This window comes from Seriola lalandi, unplaced genomic scaffold, assembly GCF_002814215.2.
Source record: "Seriola lalandi dorsalis isolate HSWRI2012SDOR001 ecotype SW California unplaced genomic scaffold, Sedor1 jcf7180002054648, whole genome shotgun sequence".
NCBI classification, from domain to species: Eukaryota; Metazoa; Chordata; class Actinopteri; order Carangiformes; family Carangidae; genus Seriola; species Seriola lalandi.
In genome coordinates, this window is record NW_019525201.1 from 85,040 (window position 1) to 108,844 (window position 23,805).

General features: G+C 45.9%; 1 protein-coding gene across 2 annotated transcripts in view; it reads right to left on the bottom strand.

The window, feature by feature from the left end:
* LOC111665495 (Rho guanine nucleotide exchange factor (GEF) 4) overlaps window positions 1–23,805 on the bottom strand; it is a 117,814-nt gene that overhangs the window by 58,176 nt on the left and 35,833 nt on the right. For both annotated transcript variants that reach the window (XR_002761500.2, XM_023420528.2), the window contains exons 3-5: window positions 8,541–12,539; window positions 5,899–6,171; window positions 5,476–5,605 (exon numbers count right to left, since the gene is read on the bottom strand). Coding sequence is in view for 1 of the 2 variants with exons in the window: in XM_023420528.2 (XP_023276296.2) it covers window positions 5,476–5,605; window positions 5,899–6,171; window positions 8,541–12,539 (4,402 nt within the window). In the remaining variant the exon portion in view is untranslated. The remainder of the gene's footprint in view (window positions 1–5,475; window positions 5,606–5,898; window positions 6,172–8,540; window positions 12,540–23,805) is intronic.

Consider the following 23,805-nt stretch of genomic DNA (forward strand, 5'->3'; position numbering starts at 1 on the left):
ACACACACACACACACACACACACACACACACACTGTTGGTTTACAAATGATCCACAGTGAGTCACTGTACAGAGTCCGACTGTAATGACTGAGCTCCATTATATTGTTATGGAGATGCAACACGACCATTACACATATAATATAAATAATGATGGTCTAAGGTCGATGTTAGAGTCAGTCATGTGCAGCAGAAAGGATTCAGGATACACAGCCTGCACCATAACAGCAGAATACAACCTGAATATCATAAAGGAGGATGATGCTGACGGAGATCTGATTTTCTATGAATATGTAGTTCTGATATCTGATATTAAATATTGAAAATAATGCAAACTCTATCTGACATCTGACCACACTGAGCAGTGACATTTGTATTCTTAAATGTTTGGTTTACAAAATGTCAGGAAACAATAAAATGAGAGTTTCACGAGCCTGAGGCCATTTCTTCAAACACTCCCACACTGTATCATCAGAGAAGATGGACCCAGCAGATTATCGTTATTTCTGCTGATCAATTACTAACTAAATTGACATCTGACATTAACAGGAGATGGAATTATTGAAACATTAAAAATGAAGCATCACTTTGTAGAAACAGCGTCTCTCTCTGTCTGTTTCCACCTGAATGACTCAGTTCTCATGTAAACTTTGAATCCCATTTTGACTTGAATGTGTTTCCTGTTGTTAAATCTGTCACAGTGAGCACACACACGCACGCACGCACGCACACACGTACGCACGCACGCACACGCACACACACGGACACACACACGTACACACACGCACGCACGTACGCACGCACGCACACACACACACACGCACACACACATCCACTGAAGGAGTGTGTTCATTACATACATTTAACCTCTCTCTATGCAGCTGTAGTTATATATCTGATATACAGTCTCAGGCCGGTGTTGCCATGGCGCTGTGTCACCTGAGGTGGACAGGTCCTGACTCTACAGGTGACTTTGTGACTGTTTCAGGGATTCAGTCTAATGAAACCACCTTAAAGGAGATTAGAGGAGATGTACAGCAGCACTGTACAGATCAACCTGCTCAGCTGGGATCCGATTGATAATACACAGCGTTGTGTAAAAAGATCAGAGCTTTAATGTGTGTGTGTCTGTCACACACTCAGTCACAAACTCGGTCACTCACAAAACTGCATGTGACTTATGATTCAGCTCACAATTCAATTCAGTCCAGTCAATCTGATTATACTGAAGAAACTGCAGCAGGAGCGTGGCAACACAGCAGGAGTCAGACTGAGAGACTGTGTATAGGACTGTTCCTGACACACAACGCAACTACAACACAACTTAACACAACACCTACAACACAACTACAACACAACACCTACAACACAACAACTACAACGCAACACCTACAACACAACACCCACAACACAACAACTACAACGCAACACCTACAACACAACACCTACAACACCACATAACACAACACCTACAACACAACTACAACACAACACCTACAACACAACTACAACACAACACCTACAACACAACACCCACAACACAACAACTACAACGCAACACCTACAACACAACACCTACAACACAACACCCACAACACCACATAACACAACACCTACAACACAACTACAACACAACACCTACAACGCAACACCTACAACACAACACCCACAACACAACTACAACGCAACACCTACAACACAACACCTACAACACCACATAACACAACACCTACAACACAACTACAACACAACACCTACAACGCAACACCTACAACACAACTACAACGCAACACCTACAACACAACACCTAAAACACAACATAACACAACACCTACAACACAACACCTACAACACAAGACCCACAACTCAACAACTACAACACAACACCTACAACACCACATAACACAACACCTACAACACAACACCTACAACACAACACCCACAACACAACAACTACAACACAACACCTACAACACAACTACAACGCAACACCTACAACACAACACCTAAAACACAACATAACACAACACCTACAACAAGACATAACACAACACCTACAACACAACTACAACACAACACCTACAACGCAACACCTACAACACAACACCCACAACACAACAACTACAACGCAACACCTACAACACAACACCCACAACACAACTACAACACAACACCTACAACACAACACCCACAACACAACAACTACAACACAACACCTACAACACCACATAACACAACACCTACAACACCTACAACACAACACCTACAACACCTACAACACAACACCTACAACACAACACCCACAACACAACACCCAGAACACAACACCTACAACACAACACCCACAACACAACAACTACAACACAACACCTACAACACCACATAACACAACACCTAAAACACAACATAACACAACACTACACAACACAACACCCACAACACAACAACTACAACACAACAACTACAACACCTACAACACAACACCCACAACACAACAATACACAACACAACACCCACAACACAACAACTACAACACCCACAACACAACACCCACAACACAACACCCACAACACAACAACTACAACACCTACAACACAACACCCACAACACAACACCTAAAACACAACATAACACAACACCTACAACACAACACCCACAACACAACAACTACAACACCACATAACACAACACCTACAACACAACTACAACACAACACCTACAACACAACAACTACAATACAACACCTACAACACAACACCCACAACACAACAACTACAACACAACACCTACAACACAACATAACACAACACCTAAAACACAACATAACACAACATTAAACAACACAACACCCACAACACAACACTACACAACACCCACAACACAACACCCACAACACAACAACCCACAACACAACAACACAACACCTACAACACAACACCTACAACACAACACCTACAACACAACATAACACAACTCCTACAATACAACATAACACAACACAACACCCACAACACAACAACTACAACACAACACCTACAACACAACACCCACAACACAACACCTACAACACAACATAACACAACTCCTACAATACAACATAACACAACACCTACAACACAACACAACAACTACAACACAACACCTACAACACAACAACTACAACACAACACCTACAACACAACATAACACAACACAACACCTAAAACACAACATAACACAACACCTACAACACAACACCTAAAACACCTACAACACAACATAACACAACACTAAACAACATCTACAACAAACACAACTACAACACAACGCTACAACACACTTTCTCAGTACAACACCTGACCATTCAACACCTGAACACACTACAGTCTTCTACGTGACCATCAACACATCTCTGAACAAAATGAACATTAAAACCTTCATGAAGATCATGCATCAGTGTTAGCTAGGTGTTCCTAATAAACTGGCAACTTGTTGATGTAACAGCCAGATACAGTATGAAGCTAACCACAGCTCCTCCTGAGAGTTACACACATCAACTAGTGACAAATAACGTCAGTCACAAAAAGAAACAACACTTCGTGATATCTGTTTAAAGTATAAAAACATGTATAAATATGTTCAAGAATGTTTTCAGTCAGGAAAGAAGCATTTTCAGTTGGGTGTGTTTTCACGGTCGGACACAGAAGTCATTAGCAACCAAACTGTGTCTACTGCAGGTTTTTTTATTTTAATGGAGACAAATAAAAACCTGCCTCTTAATAAGATGTAATTTTCTTTAAACAAGTGTATAAACCCGTCAGTGGGATGAGATTCAGACTGTTAGTAACACACTGCAGCTGGTTTCAAGAAATGCATTTGAACAAATTTTATTTTTCTTGATTCTTGTGCATCTTTCCGCTTTTTACTGTTTAAAATATTCCACACACTGAGCTGAAGTGGAAGGTTGAAGTAATCTGATTACACTGAAAAGTCAAACTGGAGGATGGACTACAGGAGACAAACTGTTGGTTCTCTGTCTTTCTACATGTGAACATTATTTCTAATATGAACACAGAGGCTGCAGAAAATAAAGCAAAGTGTTTTCACTTTATCATTATTGATTATTGAGTGAAGACTGAAGGGCAACATGTAGGGATGGTACCGAGCCCCGGTATTGAACGGGCCCCGGGGCTACATTATTCAAGACCGCAGTATCAATAAGCTCCGACCTTAACGGTTTTGCTATCGGTACTGGAGCAGATAAATATTATCTTGCACATTTATTTCACCAGCTCCATCAAATATCCATCTATGTATGTATATTATAGTATAGGATAGTAGTATATAGTACCGTAAAAGTACCGGATCGATCAGCAGTATCAGTAAGAGTAGTAGTACTGTTAAAATCTTAATGATACCCATCCCTAGCAACACGGCAGTTTGTCCATTTAAAATGAAATCCACTACACAATGAAGCGTGTCGTAAAAACTGAAGGGATGTGTATGAGAACATTTGTTTTCTTGTTGATTAAGAAATCATAGAAAAATATGTTTATATTAAGAAAGGTATCAATATCGTTTTGGTGTGTCATATGACCTACAGAACAGACGTGTTTCAAGGGGACAGGCTTTCTCCTGTCTGTCAAATAAAAAAAACTACAGTGTCTCTGAATAACCTGAGGATAATCTCATGCTAATCTAATATTAATCTGGTATCTGACAATAATCTGATATTGATCTGACAATAATCTGATACTGATCTGATAATAATCTGATATTGATCTGACAATAATCTGATATTGATTTGATAATAATCTGATATTGATCTGATAATAATCCGATAATAATCTGATGTCCTGTTAGTATCTGTTGGTTGAGTCTCTGAGCTCAGAGTTTCAGTGAGAACTTGCTGCAGCCTGCAGGCTGAATGAGGAACTGCAGTCATTCTGACTACAGATCAAACAGTTGGTCTCAGTGAATTATCAGTCTGCTCAGTCACAGAATGATCATAGACATGCAGCAGTTAAAGTAATAAAACCCCTCAGTGGCCCCTCAGGACAAAACACATACATAAGGGAATGAAAAACAAATTAAAAAAGACGACAACTATGAAACTACAACAAGAAGTTGTGCAGGACACAGGAGGAGAAGCAACATCACAGATACTGTGTTTGTCCATCAGGTTCATGTACCTGATCTAACCCTGTATCAAAGAGTCTAGACCTGCTCTGTATGAAACATTACCTCTGTCATTATGAATAATGAAATGAATTAAGATATTTTTTTCTGGCCATTTAAATTAATCAAATAATGTGGAGTGAACAGCTCCTGCACACGGACACAGCTGCTGAAGTTCAAACATCAAAACAAGGAAGAAGATAAAACTGCCCTGCTGAGAGAGTTCAGCACCACAGCCTGACCACACACACACACACACACACACACACACACACACACAGTATCCGACATGAAGCAGACTGAAGCAGAGGGTACTTACAGGTGTAGGAGATGCGTCTCCTCCAGCCCAGGCAGTCCAGACCGATGGGGGTGCTCTGGGAGAAGCAGTGGGCCTTGAGGGGCATCCCCCTGAATGCCCCGACAGGTCCTGAGGAGACTCCAGCATCAGTCTGTGGGGACAGAGGAGGACCAGGTTCAGTCATCACTGGTCTGTTAATGATGAGCTGGACATGACATCACTTATTGGACACAACTGAGTGATGTGTGAAGAGAAGAACAGATGAGTGGACATGCATGAGTTAAAAGGCAGCAGAGGAAGTAGATGAGGTCATGCATGAAACAGACAGAGACGCAGCTTCGTCCAAGAGAAACAGTCACCGCAGAGAAACAGACTGTCCAGAGGAACAGAAGCGAGGCAGAGGAGGAGGAGGAAGATGAAGATCTGAGTTTGGCAGCGTCTTACTTTGTCCAGGTCTTCAGATATCAGAGTGTTGAGCTGGCCCAGGCTTCCTCTGATGGCTCTGGCCTGTTTACGTTTGTATTTCTTTTGTTCCTCGATCCAGAGGTCGTCCAAACAGTTTCTCCGTCGCTGCCGGTCACTCACGTCTCCGCCCACCTCCGCCCAGCAGCCAGTCCTCAGCCCTCCAACAATCACGGACGCCTTCCCCTCGCCCTCCGCCTCCATCAGCTTTCTAGCTCTGGACAGTCCGGCAGGTCGACCGCTGACCTGTGCTCCCTTTGAGTTCACAGTGAACCAGTTAGTCACAGTCACCACGCCTCCCTTTAAAGTTATGTTGTTTCTTTTATACATGACCGTTCAACAACCTTAACCATGTTAATGCCATGACCATTTATTGTTGTAACCATGGCAACAAAGACCCTGTGCGCAATAATGTTTATTATTGTAAGTAGGGCTGAACAATATGCAAGAAGTGTGAATGTTATGTCTGGAGAATATGATCTGTAGACAGCTCCACAACACTGATGGTGCTAACAATGCTAATGCTAACAATGCTCAACAATGAGACACGTTTTACCTTCATCACATAAACTGCAGCTGCTGTGATTTGGATATTTCATTTTGGTTATATTGAGATTTAGATTATATTTTGATTAATTGTGCAGCTCTAATTGTAACCATGACAACCAAGGTCCGGTATGTCTGCGTCGTGAGGGCAATACTTCAGGAGACACTCTGGGTCGTATCGGAGGGTTGAACCAACGATCTGTGTTGTTCAGGTTGTTTTAAGGCCATGTGAACATCAGGTGTCAGGTGTGATTATTACCTCTCAGCAGACGTGTGTCAGGTAAGTAAAACAGCTGTTACAGCTGTTTGTGTTAGACTGGACCAACAGAGAACAACAGGTGACTCTGCCTGCTTTACATTCTGCTTGTATCAGGTGGGACACGAGCCACAAGGGGGAGTCGTCCTTCAGCTTATCCCGCTCTGGCTCTGTGTCCCAGGACTGGCAGAAAGGATGATGGGTAACGCTCTGACTCTACTACTGCAGTGCCCCCCCCGCACACACACACAACACACACGCACACACACACAACACACACGCACGCACACACACACGCACACACACGCACACACACGCAGTAACACACACACACACAGTAACACACACACACACAGTAACACACACACACACATCAACACACACACATCAACACACACACAACAAACACACACACACAACAAACACACACACACACAACAAACACACACACACAACAACAGAAACACAGTAACACACATCACACACATCAACACACAGTAACACACAACAACACAAACACAGAAACAGTAACACACAACAACACACAACAACACAACACACACAGTTACACAAAACACAAATCAACACACAACAACGCACACACAGTAACACACAACACACACAGTAACACACACAACACAGTAACACAAAACACACATTAACACACACAACACACACACACACACACAGTAACACACATCACACAACAACACACACACAGTAACACACAACAGAAACAGTAACACACAACAACACACATCAACACACATAGTAATACACAACAGAAACACAGTAACACACACACAGTAACACACACAACACTGTAACACAAAACACACATCAACACACAACAACAGAAACACGGTATCACACAACAACAAACACACAGTAACACAAAACACACAACACACACAACACATCCTCACTGATCCTGGCTGATCCTGACTGCCGATCCTGACTGGCTGATCCTGACTGACCGATCCTGACTGGCCACTCCTGACTGGCTGATCCTGACTGGCTGATCCTGGCCGATCCTGACTGGCCGATCCTAACTGGCCAAGCCTGACTGGCTGATCCTGACTGGCTGATCCTGAACAGGGTCAGTTTTATCCACACAGCTTTACAGTGATTGTTGAGTTCAGGAAAAACAATTTTAAAAAACTCTTTTCAAAGAAGAACCAAGTCGAAACATAAGTTTCACTTCGAGTTTTCAGCGGAGTATTAAATGGACAACAAATCACAAATGCTACTGGTGTGAACTGAATGAACATTTTTAATCAAAAGTGTTGCATTTTGTTTAGTTGTAAACGTATTATATAATTTTGATGAATATGAAATGATTGATCTGTAACGTTGAGCTGCATGTATTGTATAGTTTATGGATGTTTGTCGCTCTTTCTTTGGTTATGACACCTGGTTATGACTTTATGAATATTATTTAATATTATTAAAACACAATGCTGCAAACAAAAATGCGAGAGTATGGCTTATTGTTATTTTAATCAATTCACCTCTTATTTATTCCAGTAAATTCATTTAGTTAAATGAATGTACTGGAGTAAATAAGAGGTTAATAACAGTTAAATGAGGAAATGTCGAATTTAAAGAGAGGATGTATTTTATTTTGAAAATGTTTTCTTTAAAAGGTAATCAACTTCCTGTATTAACCACTCACTGTGTGTAAAAACCAAATGGAGAGTAAAGAGAAGTGAAGTGAAATCTGGACAGGAGCTGATCAGAAATCTGATGTTTAACAAAGATTTAATGAGAAACCATCAGAAGTTTGATCCGCGATCGATTATTGATGAGTTTGTTTTCTTACCTCCAGGTCGCTGCTGAGGCCGATGGCGTACAGGCTGATGTGTGACTGGCTGTCTACTCTGTGCTCGGCTGCGTCCAGGAGGCTGAGGCTGACCCCCAGGGGGCTAGTTGCAGGTTTTAGGGTCTTAGGTCTCTCAGGGGGGTCCGTCAGCCCCTCCACGCTGACCGACTGACCCAGAACAATAGGACTCACAGAACTGGACCTGGAGGAGTGGGGGTAGCGGAAGATTTTGCGTTGAGCTGCAGGTCTGGGGCTGTTGGGTTTGGGGCTCATGGGCCGTAGGGGGGTGTCAGCCACGCCCTCATTGGACACCGGGTGGGGCCGAGTCCAGGAGGGCCAATACTGTTGAGTGAGGGGGCTCAAAGGTGACACGGGGCTGGTGTGGTTGGGGGGTCGGGCTGCAGAGTCATCTGAAAACAGAGGGAGTGAGGTGGGGAGACCATTAGGTGAACACTTCCTCCTCTGGCCCTCAGACTTACACCCATGGGGGCTCTCCTTCCCTCCCCCCTGTGGAACTCCTCGTTTGGAGATGGGATCAGTGTGGCGCAGGGCTTGGAGGGAGGATGGTGACCCTGGGCTGCCGAGCCTGTCCAGGACCGGAGAGGACGTGAAGTGTCCCTGCTCGTGTCCAGCAGCAGCGCTGCTACAGTCCTCGTCCGGCACTGACAGAGTCCTCTTCAGCAGCTCTGCCTCCTTGGCCTTCCTCAGCCTCCTCCAGGACTGTCTGGCTTTAGCAGAGTCCAGATCAGAGACCTGCTCCTCGTTCTCCTTGTCCATGGAGCGGGACTCGAACAGGCTGGACAGGGACTTGTGAGCTTGAGCGAAGCGCAGGCGAATGTTCAGACTGTCGTTGCTCTTGCTCCTCTTGTAGGTCTGACCGTTGGGTGACTGGACCTGCCTGAGGAGGGGGTTGTCTGGACTTGACCCTCCACTACCCCCCTCACTGCCCCCCTGGCTGACTAGCTGTCGGACGTGTCGGGTGTGGGGGGTGGAGGGGAGGAAGCCACAGTCCTCTTCCTCTATCTCATAGCGCACAGAGGAAAAGGCCTGGTGGACAGTCTGGTTGAGGACGTCTCCTCTGACAAAAACCTCATCGTCAGAGTTGTCCCTCTGTGGTCCCTGCTCAGACACGAGGCCCTCACCTCCCCCGTCTGGTGACTCCTGGGGGGCCTCCTCACTCTTGCCACCCTTTGAGCCCTTCGCCTTCCTGAAAGACGGCATCTTAGCGAAGACAGAGAACTTGGAGCCTTTAGTTTTGCTTCTCTTGATCATCTTGTCGAGGGCGGAGTGAGGGTCGTCCAGCTCGTCACAGGTGCTGCTGGCTGAGGTGTAACACACAGCATCGTACGCTACAGTCATAGGTCTGCAGGGCTTCTCAACCCCCCTACGCAGGACAGGTGAGCTCCCCTCAGGCTCCTCCTCTGCAGTGGTTAGAGATTTGTCTCTCTGCTCGGTCTGGTCTGGACCCTCAGGACTCGATCTGACCAGGTCACCAACATCCCTACCTTCCTCAGCAGGCCTCATGATGTCATATCCTGTCTCTGTTCCTGTATCTTCTTCTGTGGTGCCACAGTTATCCAGAGAACGCTCAGCCTCCCAGATCGGCTCCAGACTCCTGACAGGGAGCAACTGGAGGCTGACCCCCCTCACCTCCTGCTGTGGAGCTGACAGACTCACCTGTGTGTGCTCAGCAGGTGGATGTTCCTTCAGTGAGTCAGGAAAGCCGCCTCTTCTTCTTCTTCTGTCCTCTGTAGATTCACCGTCCACCTCTGAACCTAAAGACTTAAGACCTTCATGTCTGTCTGAGTTCAGACACCTGAGCTCTGGACGCTCCGCTGTGTTGTCCTCTAGTTTTCCCCGCTCGTCTGCATGAACCAGGTTTAAGTGGAACTGGTTTTCCTGACTGGTCCACCTGGATCTGTGGTCCAGTGAAGACAGTGAGTCTCCCTGCAGCGTCTCTACATCGTCCACAAGGTCAAAGGTCACAGTTATTGATGGATCGACAGGGGGGTGAATTATTCCCTCATCACCTGTGTAGTTTCTCTGTGCCCCCCCAGAGAAGCAGCCTGAGCCCTCCCCTCTCCGCCCCCCCCCTGTACTGCCCTTGGTGTTATTGTTGGAGTCCGAGAGCAGAGACAGAGACGTCTTACAGAATGGACCAGGACCTGTGCTGCCAGAGGTTTGTGTGTGTCCTCCACCTGTGTCCTGATTGGACTCAGCAGCAGCAGGATGTGTTGATGTTGTGTTACCAGAGCGATGCTGAGGACAGATGTTAACATCAGGATGAAGGACTCTGTGCTCAGACAGCCTGACTTCACTTCCTGTTTCCACAGTTTGTTCCCGCTCCAAATAAAGATAAGGGCCCTCCCCCTCCCCCACCCAATCCTTAGTATTTTGGAGAGGGCAGGGTGACCTGACCCACCCCCCCTCTGATAACACAGGGGAAGTCTCCTCGGCTCTATGGCTGCCAGATAAAAACAGCAGATTATCTGAGAGTGTGTGAGGAGGCAGACATTCCTCAGTCTGGATCTGAGGTGAGTCAGGACCTGGTTCTACAGACTCTGACCCCCCCTTCCCTGAATGGAGAAGCCTGTGAGAGGCTGTTTGTGTTGTAGCACCCCCCTGATCCCGGTGATCACGGGTTAAATCCTGGATTGGACCTCGAACTTCCCACTGCAGTAACCTTCCACCCTGAAGTTGTTTGTGATCTAGTTCCCTCCAGGTGAGCTCCTCCCTGCCTGAGTCTGACAGGACAGGTGAGGCTCGTCTAGAGACCTCAGCAGCACAGGTATCCAGAGGATAAGAGGAAGTGGTCTCTGTGGAAAATGTGATGGAGGAGCAGATTTCATTTACTGTCCCAGGTGGGGCCACACCAACAGCCCCACAGCGCTCCACCTGCAGGCAGACACCCGACACCTTATCCTGTGGCTGTGATACACTACTACAAACCTGAGGGTGGATCAGTGACGGTCGTCTGCAGCTCTCCTCACACTGAGTGTATGGACAGTAGTTCACTGTGTGTGTGTGTGTGGTGTGTGTGTGTGGAACCTCAGATCTTTGTGTTGTTACTTCACCAGTGAGATATGAGTCTGCTGGACAGGTGTTGTCGTTATGGTGAGTCTCTGTTGTGTGATGGGTTTGACAGGACGTCTTCGCAGCCTCATACACGTCCCTTTTGTCCCTGCTGTTTGTGTCTGTGTCCTCTCCCTGCTCGTCTCTGAGTGTGTGACGTCTGTCCTTACAGTCGCTGCTGCTACCTGTGATCCTCTCTACGCTGCAGCTGCTGAGCAGTTCGATGTCATGAACCTGAGGTCTGTCTAATGTCTCCACAGTCTGAGCCTGTGTGCTGTCTGAGAGTGTGGTGCTCGTCTGTGACTCCTTCAGTCTGGGGGGGTGTCTCTCCTCTGGCCTCACCTCCTGAGTGTCAGGTGGAGTATTTACCTGTGTGCTGTGTTGGCTCAGTACATGTGAGGTGTGTGGCTCCGTGCAGCTCTGCAGTCGAGTGTCTGTCTGTGAGCTGGACTGTTGTTTGTGCCAGTCAAGTTTTAATTCCTCTTTACTATGAAGGGGGCGGGGCTCGGCTGAGCTCAGGTCTCTGGGCTTTAAGGGACCTTGAGGGTTTAGATGGATCTCTGGGCTTCTCCTCTTACAGCTGGTCTGTCCACCGTGAGTCTCTGAGGCGTCTCTGTGGACGTCCCTGGCCGTCACCAATTCTCTCCTCCGGGCTTTACTCTGCCCGCTGTGGAAGCTGCTGCTTGTTGCTCGGTGACCGTCGCAGGCGTCCTCCAGTCCAATCAGGGTGACCTGACAGTCCTCCCCGTCCGGAGTCAGGTCTGACAGAGTGTCGCTGTGCCATGAGCGGGAGTCAAAGTACTCATCGGACGTGTCGCCGCCGCCGATGCTTCTCTCGCACCATTCCAACGAGTCTGCACCCAAATCCCCCTCCTCTAAGCCTAATCCTGCAGAGAGGGGGGGGGAGTCCTCGAGGGCGTCCTGAGGCTGTGGAGACAGTGAGGAAGAGGAGGGTGAGACAGAACCAGCACAGTAACAACAGAGGGTTTACTAACAACCTGAAAGCTGATCCTCATACAGACACTGAGCAGCGGCATCAGGATGAAACAAGGCAACAAGTCAACAAGTCAACAAGGCAACGAGGCAACAAGGTAACAAGTCAACGAGGTAACAAGTCAACGAGTCAACGAGTCAACAAGTCAACGAGGCAACAAGTCAACAAGTCAACAAGGCAACGAGGAAACGAGGCAACAAGTCAACAAGTCAACAAGGCAACAAGGCAACAAGTCAACAAGGCAACGAGGAAACGAGGCAACAAGTCAACAAGGCAACGAGGTAACAAGTCAACAAGTCAAGGAGTCAAGGAGTCAACAAGGCAACAAGTCAAGGAGGCAACAAGTCAACAAGGCAACGAGGCAACAAGGCAACAAGTCAACAAGTCAACAAGGCAACAAGTCAACAAGTCAACAAGTCAAGGAGTCAAGGAGTCAACAAGGCAACAAGTCAAGGAGGCAACAAGTCAACAAGTCAAGGAGTCAAGGAGTCAACAAGGCAACAAGTCAAGGAGGCAACAAGTCAACAAGGCAACGAGGCAACAAGTCAACAAGTCAACAAGTCAACAAGTCAACAGGGCAACAAGTCAAGGAGTCAACAAGGCAACAAGTCGTGAGGTCAAGGACACACTGGATGTGTGGCAGCATCAGAGCGTCTGGGTCTTCATTTTGGCGCCCATGTTAACGGGTTAGAGAGACACGCTGCCTGCGTGGTCTCTCGCCTCACAGCTTCATCTGTGATGTAGAGATTCGGCGTCTCGCCTGTTTTTCACACAATAAAACCTGTTGATGTCATAGTGACATCATACCAGTAACATCACATGAAACTGACATGTTTCACTTTAGTTTGTAGTTTTTGTAGGTTTTATTTTGAATATCACAGAGACAACAGAAACAGTTCAGGTAGTGTGTTCTGACAATAATGTAAAAGAAGGGAAATAATTTCAGTCACACAAGAAATCAGTAAAACCAGAAGAGACACTACAACTACTGAGATAAATAAATATAATTATTTCTGGACATGTACGTGGAAACAGCTACGACTGAGATCCAGGTAAGAGACACACCGTCACACTGCTGAGACAAGACCTCCACATACACTATTAGCAATTAATGCCAGGTTTTGTTTCAGGAAGTGGAAGTCAGTTAACCTAGCCTGCTAACATTAGCATTCATTCCCACAAGACATCACTCTCTGTGCATGTTAGTACAACATCACTCTCATGTTGATGTTGACATGTTTCTCTGTGAGTCCTGAGGTCAGAGGTCACAGAGGGGGAGGTGGGGGGGGCACTCTGACATCCCAGCTGATTATGTAATCAATCATCATCAGTAGCCACACATATAAATACTGCACCAGTCTAATTACAGTAACGACTCTCAGCTCATTAAAATCTGAACAGAATAAGTAAAATAAAAGAGATGAACTTTGACTTCAGTCTAACTGTAAGAACAGATTCTGTTGTGTCACATTTAAAACTCACACACACACACACACACACACACACACACACACACACACTTGAAATGCTCTCTGGTACATTTACAATGAAACCCTGTGAAGACAGACTGGACTTACTCTCCAGCGCCTCAGTGCCTGGGCTGTGTCCAGCAGCAGAGCACAGAGGCGAGCAGTGAACCAGCTCAGCAGCGCTCCCATGGCGTCCCTCACACATGTGCTCACACACATAACCACACGGCTCAGACTGTCCTCCTCTACACTTCCCTCTGCACTCTTTTTCTTCTTCTTTTGTCTCTGCGTTTATCTTCCATGATCACCAGTCGTGCTTGTCGAGGGCTCCGGGTCTTAAGTTACAGATCCACCCCTCTCTAACGAGCTGCACTGATTGGCCTTCACATGAAGCCTCAGAGAAACACAACTGTACACACAAGAAAACGCACAACTTTCCTTTTCTCTGCATGTTAGAGACGTGATGCGTCCTCAGTGTCTAATCCAGCCTCCCTGCAGTAGGAACACACTGATCTCTGAGTCACAATAACAAGGAAAGACACTAAGAAGAGCTGCTATAAATACACAGCTGCAACTTCAGGCAGCCCAGGTGCATGACAACTGAAGTCAAGGTCAAGTCACCTTAATGCAACCTCAATCACATTAGGAAACAGCTCCATGGGTTCTATGTAAACAGGAACACGGTCTGTTTAAGCTGCTGCTGTAAACAAACTGCAGATCTCTGCTACGACACAGAGGCTACCGACACTTTCATAAAGTCCGATTATAAGCAGGTTCAACTGGTTCATATTGACAGGTGAATGTAATGTCACTTCCTGAAGTCACCTGCCCACCCCCCACCCCCCCTCCCTCTCTCAGCCCAGCGAGCAGGACCAAAGAAGAAGATCTGTTCTCATTGGTTAATCCAGACACGCTCCAATCACAGAGAGGCTGCTGTTATTTTCTGCTAATTAATTGGAGTTGAGTGTCTGAAAGAAGCTTAAAGGCTTAGAGCTGCCTCTCTACCACACAGTGGAGAGGCTGATGGAGGCACAGCTCCCCGACTCCTCACACTGATCCCAGCATGCACATGGTCCAGGCCATCATCCTGTGTTGTCTGCAGCATCCAGCTGACTCACACTGAGACGCTCTACAGGAGCAACAGCTCACTGCTGCTTCATGGTTCAGACTCTGAAAGCACAGACAGCTAATTTAACTTTACCTAGAATCACGTCCTCCTCCACTCAGACTAGTTCCAGGTTACATCCCTCTTTATTCAGAGTCATGGACAATATCAACCATTTGTGTGACATTTTGAGTAATGGCTGAAAAGTGTTTTGTGAGGTCACACTGAGTTCATCCTTGAGTCCAAGTGAACGTTTGTGCTAAATTTGAAGAAGTTCCCACAAGGTGTTACTGAGATATCGTGTCCAGGAGGATAAGACGTATGGACAACCTGAAAACAAGATGGCTGCCGCTCTGATTGTTGCCGGTGCAGAGGAATAATAATGTGGAGGGAACATGGCCATCCTCCTTCCTCCTCCTTCACTCTGCCCTGCAGCTCAGCAGCTCACTGATAATGCCACTGACAGTGACCTGCACCTGTAAACCTGTACTTCATGTGTAAAGGTAAATGCTCCTCACTACCTACACCTGGACACTGTCCGGATGTTACAGGTTACAGGAAATGTTCCTAAATGTGACTGATCAAGCAGCTGTGACATCACTTCCTGTTTTGTCCAATCAACAGGTGAAAACACAAAGATATTCAGTTACTGTGAATAAATATTTGAACTGATCAATCCATTATCAGAATAGTGGCTGATCAGTATGAAACCTCTGCTGCTGCTCTGCAATGAAACAGTTACCATGGAAACAAAAGGAAGGAAGTTTGAACTATTAAGACTGTAGATGTTTATTTGATTGAATAAACTCAGTGTTAAAGACTCATTAACTTAATTCATTAAAAGTGATGAAAGAAAATAATTTATCAAGTGAACAAGTTCTTTGGTGTAAAACAGCCTGACGCGTGAATCTCCATGGCAACAGACACACATGATCACAACACAGGGACTGACACACTGCCAGTGTGTGTGTCTACTTTGAAATCAAAGATGGTAGATGTGATGACACATAGTACATGTCACTTACACACACACATATCATCATCATCATCATCATCATCACCGTCACCATCATCAAACTGGTATTAGAAGCAGAGCAGCACATGACACTGAGCTGGTTTCCATGGAGCCCCAGCAGCCAAGTGTGAATCTAATCAGCACATGACAGGGGTGTTAAATAAACACCACACACACACACACGCACGCAGGCATGCATACACGCACGCACACACACACGCACACACACACGCACGCACACACACACGCACGCATGCAGGCATGCATACACGCACGCACACACACACGCATGCAGGCATGCATAAACGCACGCACGCACACACGCATGCACACACACACACACACGCACGCACACACGCATGCAGGCATGCATACACGCACGCACAGACACACGCATGCACGCACACACACACACGCACACACACGCACGCACACGCACACACACACACACACACACACACCAACAACCTAGAGGCACAGTGAATATTTATACACTGCCTTCTCTCCTTTGCAGACTCTCAGTTTACAGCTCAGGTGTGACTGTATCACAGCAGGTAACTTCAGTGTGTCACTGTGTCTGACCACTGTTCACCTGTACAGGTGGTCAGTAGCACTCTGCAGACAGAAACCACCTGACTGAAGACTCTCAGAGTCTGTCCCTTTAAACTGAGAGTGACCTCAGACGGTGAAGCCAGGTGTAGTTCAGCTCTAACACTGAACCACACACAGGGCTTCTGATTGGCTGACTGTCTGACTGACACACAGCCAGACCAACCATAGTTAGCTCCATAAACCCTCTGGTGAATGAAGTTGGTCGGTCAGCAGTGACATCAGCAGTGACATCAGCAGACGTCAGATTCTGGTGGTGGTCAGACTGAGGTGCTCCTGCTGGGTTTCACCGGGGCCTTAGACCTGGTTCTGAAGCAAATCCCTGGATCATGATGCAGCGTCCAGGTGAACCACACATTTCTCTTCCTGTGCATCTGAACCTTCTTCCTGGAGTCTCTGCACACCAGCAGCACACCCATCAACACACTGCTAACTCTGCTAACATGGAGCTTCTGTTATGGACTTCAATGGGCTTCTTTTCCCAGAGCGGAGGATCACCACTGTGTGATAGTGTCACACATTTATAACAATCGGGTACATCACTACCTGGTATCTGGGGTTAGTTCCCCTGGTTCCTCAGGGTTTGTCAAACAGAAAGTTATAGCACTGATTCATCACAAACCGCTTGGATCAGACTTCACTGCACTGACTGACTCGTACAGTTGGATTGCATTTCATTTGCTAATGTTGTTGCATCTTTCCAGACTTCATTATTTCATCCTCTTCAGTGTCTGGATGTGTTGCTTAAATGAATGACATCAGACCAGACACCCTCTCTGCAAAGCTTCATTCATAATCACACAACCTGTTGTTATAAAGCTGCTTTACGTCTTATTTTTCTATCATCTTAAAACCAGTAGCATGACGTCTTATTTGAAAGCACTAAAACTGAACTAGATTAAATATGCTCAACATTTTTGTCCACAAACACTTAGATGACAAAAAAGACTCAAATGTTGGGGGAGTTGCTTAGACTGAGAAGAGACTAATTTGATCATATGATCAAAACCAACTTCTGATCTCAGACGAAATCTTAAAACAGCAGAGAAACGAACACATTAAAAACTTCACTCTACACCAGGAAATGTTGCTGTTCTTTGTTCCTCTTATCAAATCCATATGAAACAGAAACATGCGACTCACTGATTCAACGTGCGCTCCAGGTAACAGGTGAGTGTACCTGTCTGATAATTAACACACGACAACAGCTGAATGTATATAATGTTCATCATGTGCAGACAGAATGTCCATCAGACTCCACAGGTCTGATTTCCCTCTGGATCAAAACAAACTCATCAAACATTACAAAACTTTATTTCAACTGCTGATTGTTATAATTAGATCATGAATAAATAATGTCATAATTAACTGTCTGTTGACTGACTGAAACATAACGACATCACAGACTCCGTGAGAGAGTCATTATCTCCAGTTTAAACTGAGCGACATTTTAAGACTCAAAACAAAACTAAACACTTCTTCAGACTCTTCAAACATCTGCAGGAACTTTACTCAACACTGGAGATACAGAGTGAGACAGGACGAGTTCCTCCTTCCTCTAAACACGCACTCACACTCACAACTGAGCCACAACAAAGCATGTCAACTGGATTTACTCCTACCAGAGAAAACACACACACACAGGATACTTGCTTTTAGAAGAGTGTTTGATCTAGGTCATCCTCCCCTGTGTCTCTGTGTCTGTCTCTGTCTCTGTGTCTCTCCACAGAGCCAGTGTTCACCGGCCTGGAGACGCCTCCCACTGCAGCATGGAGGGAATGTGGACGTGGGTGCTGCAGCCACACTGATGTGTCAGGGCCTCGGGGACAGCTAGCTATTGTGCCAGTGGAGCTCCACACACACACACTCCAGCATACACACTGTTTGAATGAACACACATACACACACACAGACACACACACACACACACACACAGGAACAAGGCTGATCTGTCTCCTCCAGCTGTGACCGAGCCGTCACCTCTCCACACCCAGAGACCTCACCTCTCCTCACCTGTTCACATGCAGACACACAGAACCTGCCTCCCTGTCTGATGTTCTCTTTGTGTCACTGACATCTGGGCAGCATCCATTATTAATGCTGCCGCTTCACAACGAGCCGCACACACACAACTCACCTCTGACAGTCTTCTCAGGCACAGGACGTAGAGCTAGAGCTGACAGACTGACAACTACTCTCCCTCTCGCTTTCCTCTCCTTCTGTTTCTCCTCAGTCTAACACTGTTCCCTCCATCACTATCACAGCCCCTCCTCCCGCTCTCTGAGGTCATACCCAGACTGTCACCTACTGTCCTCCATCTCAGCAGAGGAGCAGGAACCTGATCTCTGCTCAGGATGCTAGTTGGAGTAAAGGAGGGGGATGGGTGGGGGGGGGGGGGGTCCCTGGGGTGAATGGGATACCTCAGCCTTCACTCAAGATCTGTGGATGTTTAATAGAGGCCAATAAAAATGGGCTTTAACTGTTAAAATGACATGAAATAAAAATAAAAAAATGCTAATGTGTTAATGCTAATGCTAAAGTCAGACCTGCAGGTCACATGACACCTGATTTTACACACACATCCATTTTTAGAGCAACAGCTGTTCATCAGGATGCATCATGGGTACAGGAGGAAGCAGATGATTATTTTATCACAGAGACAGGCTGCTAGGAGGACTCATCCAGTAAATACAACATCAAAGATCAGTGGTGAGGACACATCTTCATCAGTGAGGAGGAGGAGGAGGAAAAGGAGGAAGAGGAGGAGGAGGACAAGGGGAAGGATGGGGAGGGGGAGGAGGAGGAGGAAGAGGAGCAGGAGGGTGAGGAGGAGCAGCAGGAGGAGGAGCAGGAGCAGGAGGAGATGCTGCAGGTCATGATATCGTGAAGAGATTGGCACTTGCCACAGACCATTACCATAGATCTCTGCTGGTACAACCACAGCATCCTCTAGGAGGAGGTCAAAGGTCACTGACCTGATGTTGAGCGTCTTCAGTGACCCTCTGAAGTTCCAGTGTTTTTTTTTACAAATTAAAATAAAGTAAGAAAAAGAAATGTATTGTAATATGAATTATTAAATCTTATCATTGTGTGATTGAACATGCTTCATCATAAGCTGTTGAGTTTCTGGAGGAAACATTAGGAGATCCCAAAAGTAAATGGGTCATTAAACCAGAGTGTTTGCGCCCAATTCATTCTGTTAGTCACGTAAAACATGATTTTCTATCTTCAGTTCAGTTTTTTATCGTCTCACAGTCGTTCAGATCTGAACTCTTTAAACTAACTGAACCAACAGTTTAAATATCTGCTATAAAAACACAAAGACTGCTGGAGGGTGAATTTTTTAGTTACACACAGGAAACAAAGTGGACTGAGTGAATGGATCCATGTAGCTGCAGCAGCCAGCTGTCTCCATTTACATCAGCCACTCAATTATTCATGAGAGTTAAAGAACACAAGCTGTCAGAGACAAAATGAGGATTCATACAACATGGAGGATGTATCCCCATCAGTCTCTGATCTAATGATTCACTTCTTCATATTAATGGGATTACATTCACCCACTCTCAGGAACTTGTTTAAAAGTTTTTTTGATAACAATGAATGTTTCTTCAAATTAAAGCAGATTAATCAGCTGGTCAATAAATCTGTTGATATTAGTTCATTGTAAATGAAGCACTATCTCTCTGGCTCACTCCACGCCTCGCTGTCCCGTCACTACATCAGCCTAATGTTCATACAACATGGAGGAAGCTGGTGAGCTGAACCAATCATTACATTCAGCAGCCTGAAGCCAGGAGACTCCTGAGACTCATCCAGTTTTCCAAGAATGTGCCACGACAAAGTCAGAGGAAGAGAAAGGTGTCACCTGGTCAGACTGGAGGAAGCTCGGTCCATCAGGATGGTGTGGACCAGATGTCAACAAGCTCTGGAAAGACAGAGCTGCTCAGAGTCAACGTCATGATCCAGTTGGTGTATGACCTTCATCCCAGCCTAACCAGCCTGTACTGCTGAGGGTTGGCTGACTCCAGCCTGCCCCCTGTGTCAAACACATCCTCAGCTGTGTGACGGCTGTGCAACAGGGACGCTATCACTGGAGGCACGAAGAGGTCCTGAAGGCAGCAGCTGATTCCATCTGCACAGAGATCAGCCAAGGCAAACAGCAACACCAAGACAGGAGAGAAACCACAGTTGGGCTCTTCAGCACGACACAAGATTGGCAGCTGAAAACCAACCTGGGGAAGCAACTCAAGTTCCCAGAAGGCATTGCAGTGACCACAGGCCAAAGGCCAGACATAATCCCGATGACTGAAACATTAGGGTAAGTTCCCTGAGAAGAGCAGATGAGGAGGACCGGGAAGAGAGGAGGGCTAAGATGAGGACCAGGTTGACGGGGTCCAGAAGCAGGGATGTCCCCATCGAGGCTGGTCTTTCTTCAGGACCCTCGAGCACAGTGAGAGAAGACATCCAGGTGGATATGGATCAAGAGGGAGATCCGTGGTATACACAGGCCACTTGGACACAAGCTAGTACCTGATGAACCCTGGCTGGGTCACCTGGGCGACACCAAACACCCGATAACCCCACGTTACATCACTGATGCGGAATTCAAGTGCATCATAAGATGTTTGTAACAACTGGATTCAACAGAACAGGTGATTAAAATCATGGATAAAGGTGACGGTGTTTGAACACTTTGTCACTCAGTGGAGGAAACAGAGAAAACACAGGACTTTCATACAGGGACCGCAGGTCACTTCCTCACAACCTCAACCACATGTTTATTATTGTAACCATGACAACAACGGTTCTCTAAATTCTCTAGATTTAATGAAATAATTATTCTAACCCAGATACGCCGACCGCTGTTTCCCCCCAAAGGCTCATTATTGTAACCGTGACGACAAAGGTCTGGTGCGTCTGCCTCTGATACGCTCTATAGGTCATATCCCAGGGTAATGGTAGATGGACTACAGTATGTGACAGCATATACATACAGTATGTAACATACATGACATGTCTGTCATACAGCCAAGGTTTTATCAACACGAGTACAGTCGGTTATTTATGTGTACACTTATTTATTTGTGCTAGTGATGGATTATCCCATGTTGTTTGGCACCATTGTTGATGGGTTTTTTTCTGTTACACTGATGTTGTTTCTTCATGTCATGTGTAAAGTTTTTCACACACTAGTTTTCTGTTCTTTATTGTGTATTTGTGTGTTTTTTTGCCCCCTGGGGACAAATAAGGGTTATTGAGCTGAATTGAATTGAACACAAATAAATTGAATTTCAATACATAATGCTGGTTGTATTTGCTTTTTTTATACTAAAATGAAAAACATATGTGAAATGACAGTTATTGAGCCTTTTGTCTTTAATAGCTGGAGAGGTCCAGTTTGTCCAGCAGAGAGCAGTTTGAAGCTGCCAGCACTAAATACAAAGCAGCATCACTAGTTTTCATGAGGAGGAGCAGAAAGCACATGTAATTAATCAGAGTGATTTCATATTCAAAAAGACAATAAAGCTTTCATTATGATTTGTGGGCAGAGCTGATGAATCAGTGAAAAGGTCAACATTTACCATTGAGCACATTTTCTTTGCTGTCCACAGCCTGCTGTGAAAACAGAGCTCAGTTCATAACAAAGGCTCCATTCACACAGACTGAAGAGGGACCGGAGCAGCAGCAGAGACACTAGCATCGCTAATGAGCCGCAACTCATTCACTTCAAATGTCAGAAAACTGCTGATGAACAAACAGGAAACAACCAGCTCCTCAGCACAGTCATGTCTGCTCTAAACACTGCAGACACAGCTGTGTCCTGGCCCAGTGTTGGCCCAGTGTTGGCCCAGTGTTGGCCCAGTGTTGACCTAGGTCAGACCTGGGTCAAACCAGGTCATCTGATTCGGACAGTGATCCACATCCTCACAGCCTGATGAATCCCTCCTGAACCAGGAAATAGCCTCATCCTCCCAAAGAGAGAGCCAGCTGTCTTTATTAAAGCCATTATGAGTACGATTGAAAAATTTTGGACTTGGGTGCCTCCGAGTGGTAGTTATGAAAAATACATGACATGTTTATACCATAAAAATACAGAATGTGTGACAATGATGAAGTGAACTTGCCCAAGATTTCAAATAAGAAAGAACACACACCCACTGTGTATGTGTGTATAAACACAACAACACACACACACACACACACACTCACTCTCACAGTCCTTTCACTTAGCCTAGCTTGTCTCCCCTCCAGAGGACACTACCATGGAAACCTGGCACAAAGGGAGGGGCCACAGAGGTCTGGGTTAGAATACCAATAACACAGTGTGGGAAAGAAGCAGCAATAATTACATGATTCCCTGCAGACAGCAGAACTCCTCTCTCTCTCTCTCACGCACACACACACACTCACGCACACACACACACATGCGCATGCACGCACGCACGCACGCACACACACACACACACCAACACACACACACACACGATACCCTCATTCATTTTAGCATTACAGACAGAACTAGCCAAAAACACTAATGACTATTTACTGTATCAGTGACTCCAGAACCACCACACCTGTATAGCTCAGCAGATACCTGCATATTTCAGGGAATCTTTCACACATGGACACAAGCACCAAACTTCTACAACTCCTCCTTTATCATCAAGTATTACCAAGGAAGAAATCCAGGAAGAGGAAGTGTTTTTAAGTGGGGGGTGTGGCCTGTGTGAGCCTCTTTGAGACCATGCGGTTAGTCCAGGTGAGGTGGCCTGTATTGTTTGCTTGTATTGTTTGAATTGGTTTATGCTAATGAATTGTCTTGGAGAGTGGGGGAGTAGGGGGGGGTAGAGCACAGCCTAACCCGCGGGGGAGAGTTTAGCTCAAAAAGGCATCTCTCCTTGACTCTACCTCCCTCATTCAAAATGGCCGCCACTTTCTCCAACTGTTTAGGGGAGTTTGTTTGCTGAATCTGCTAGTGTGTTTTGTCAGAGTTGATG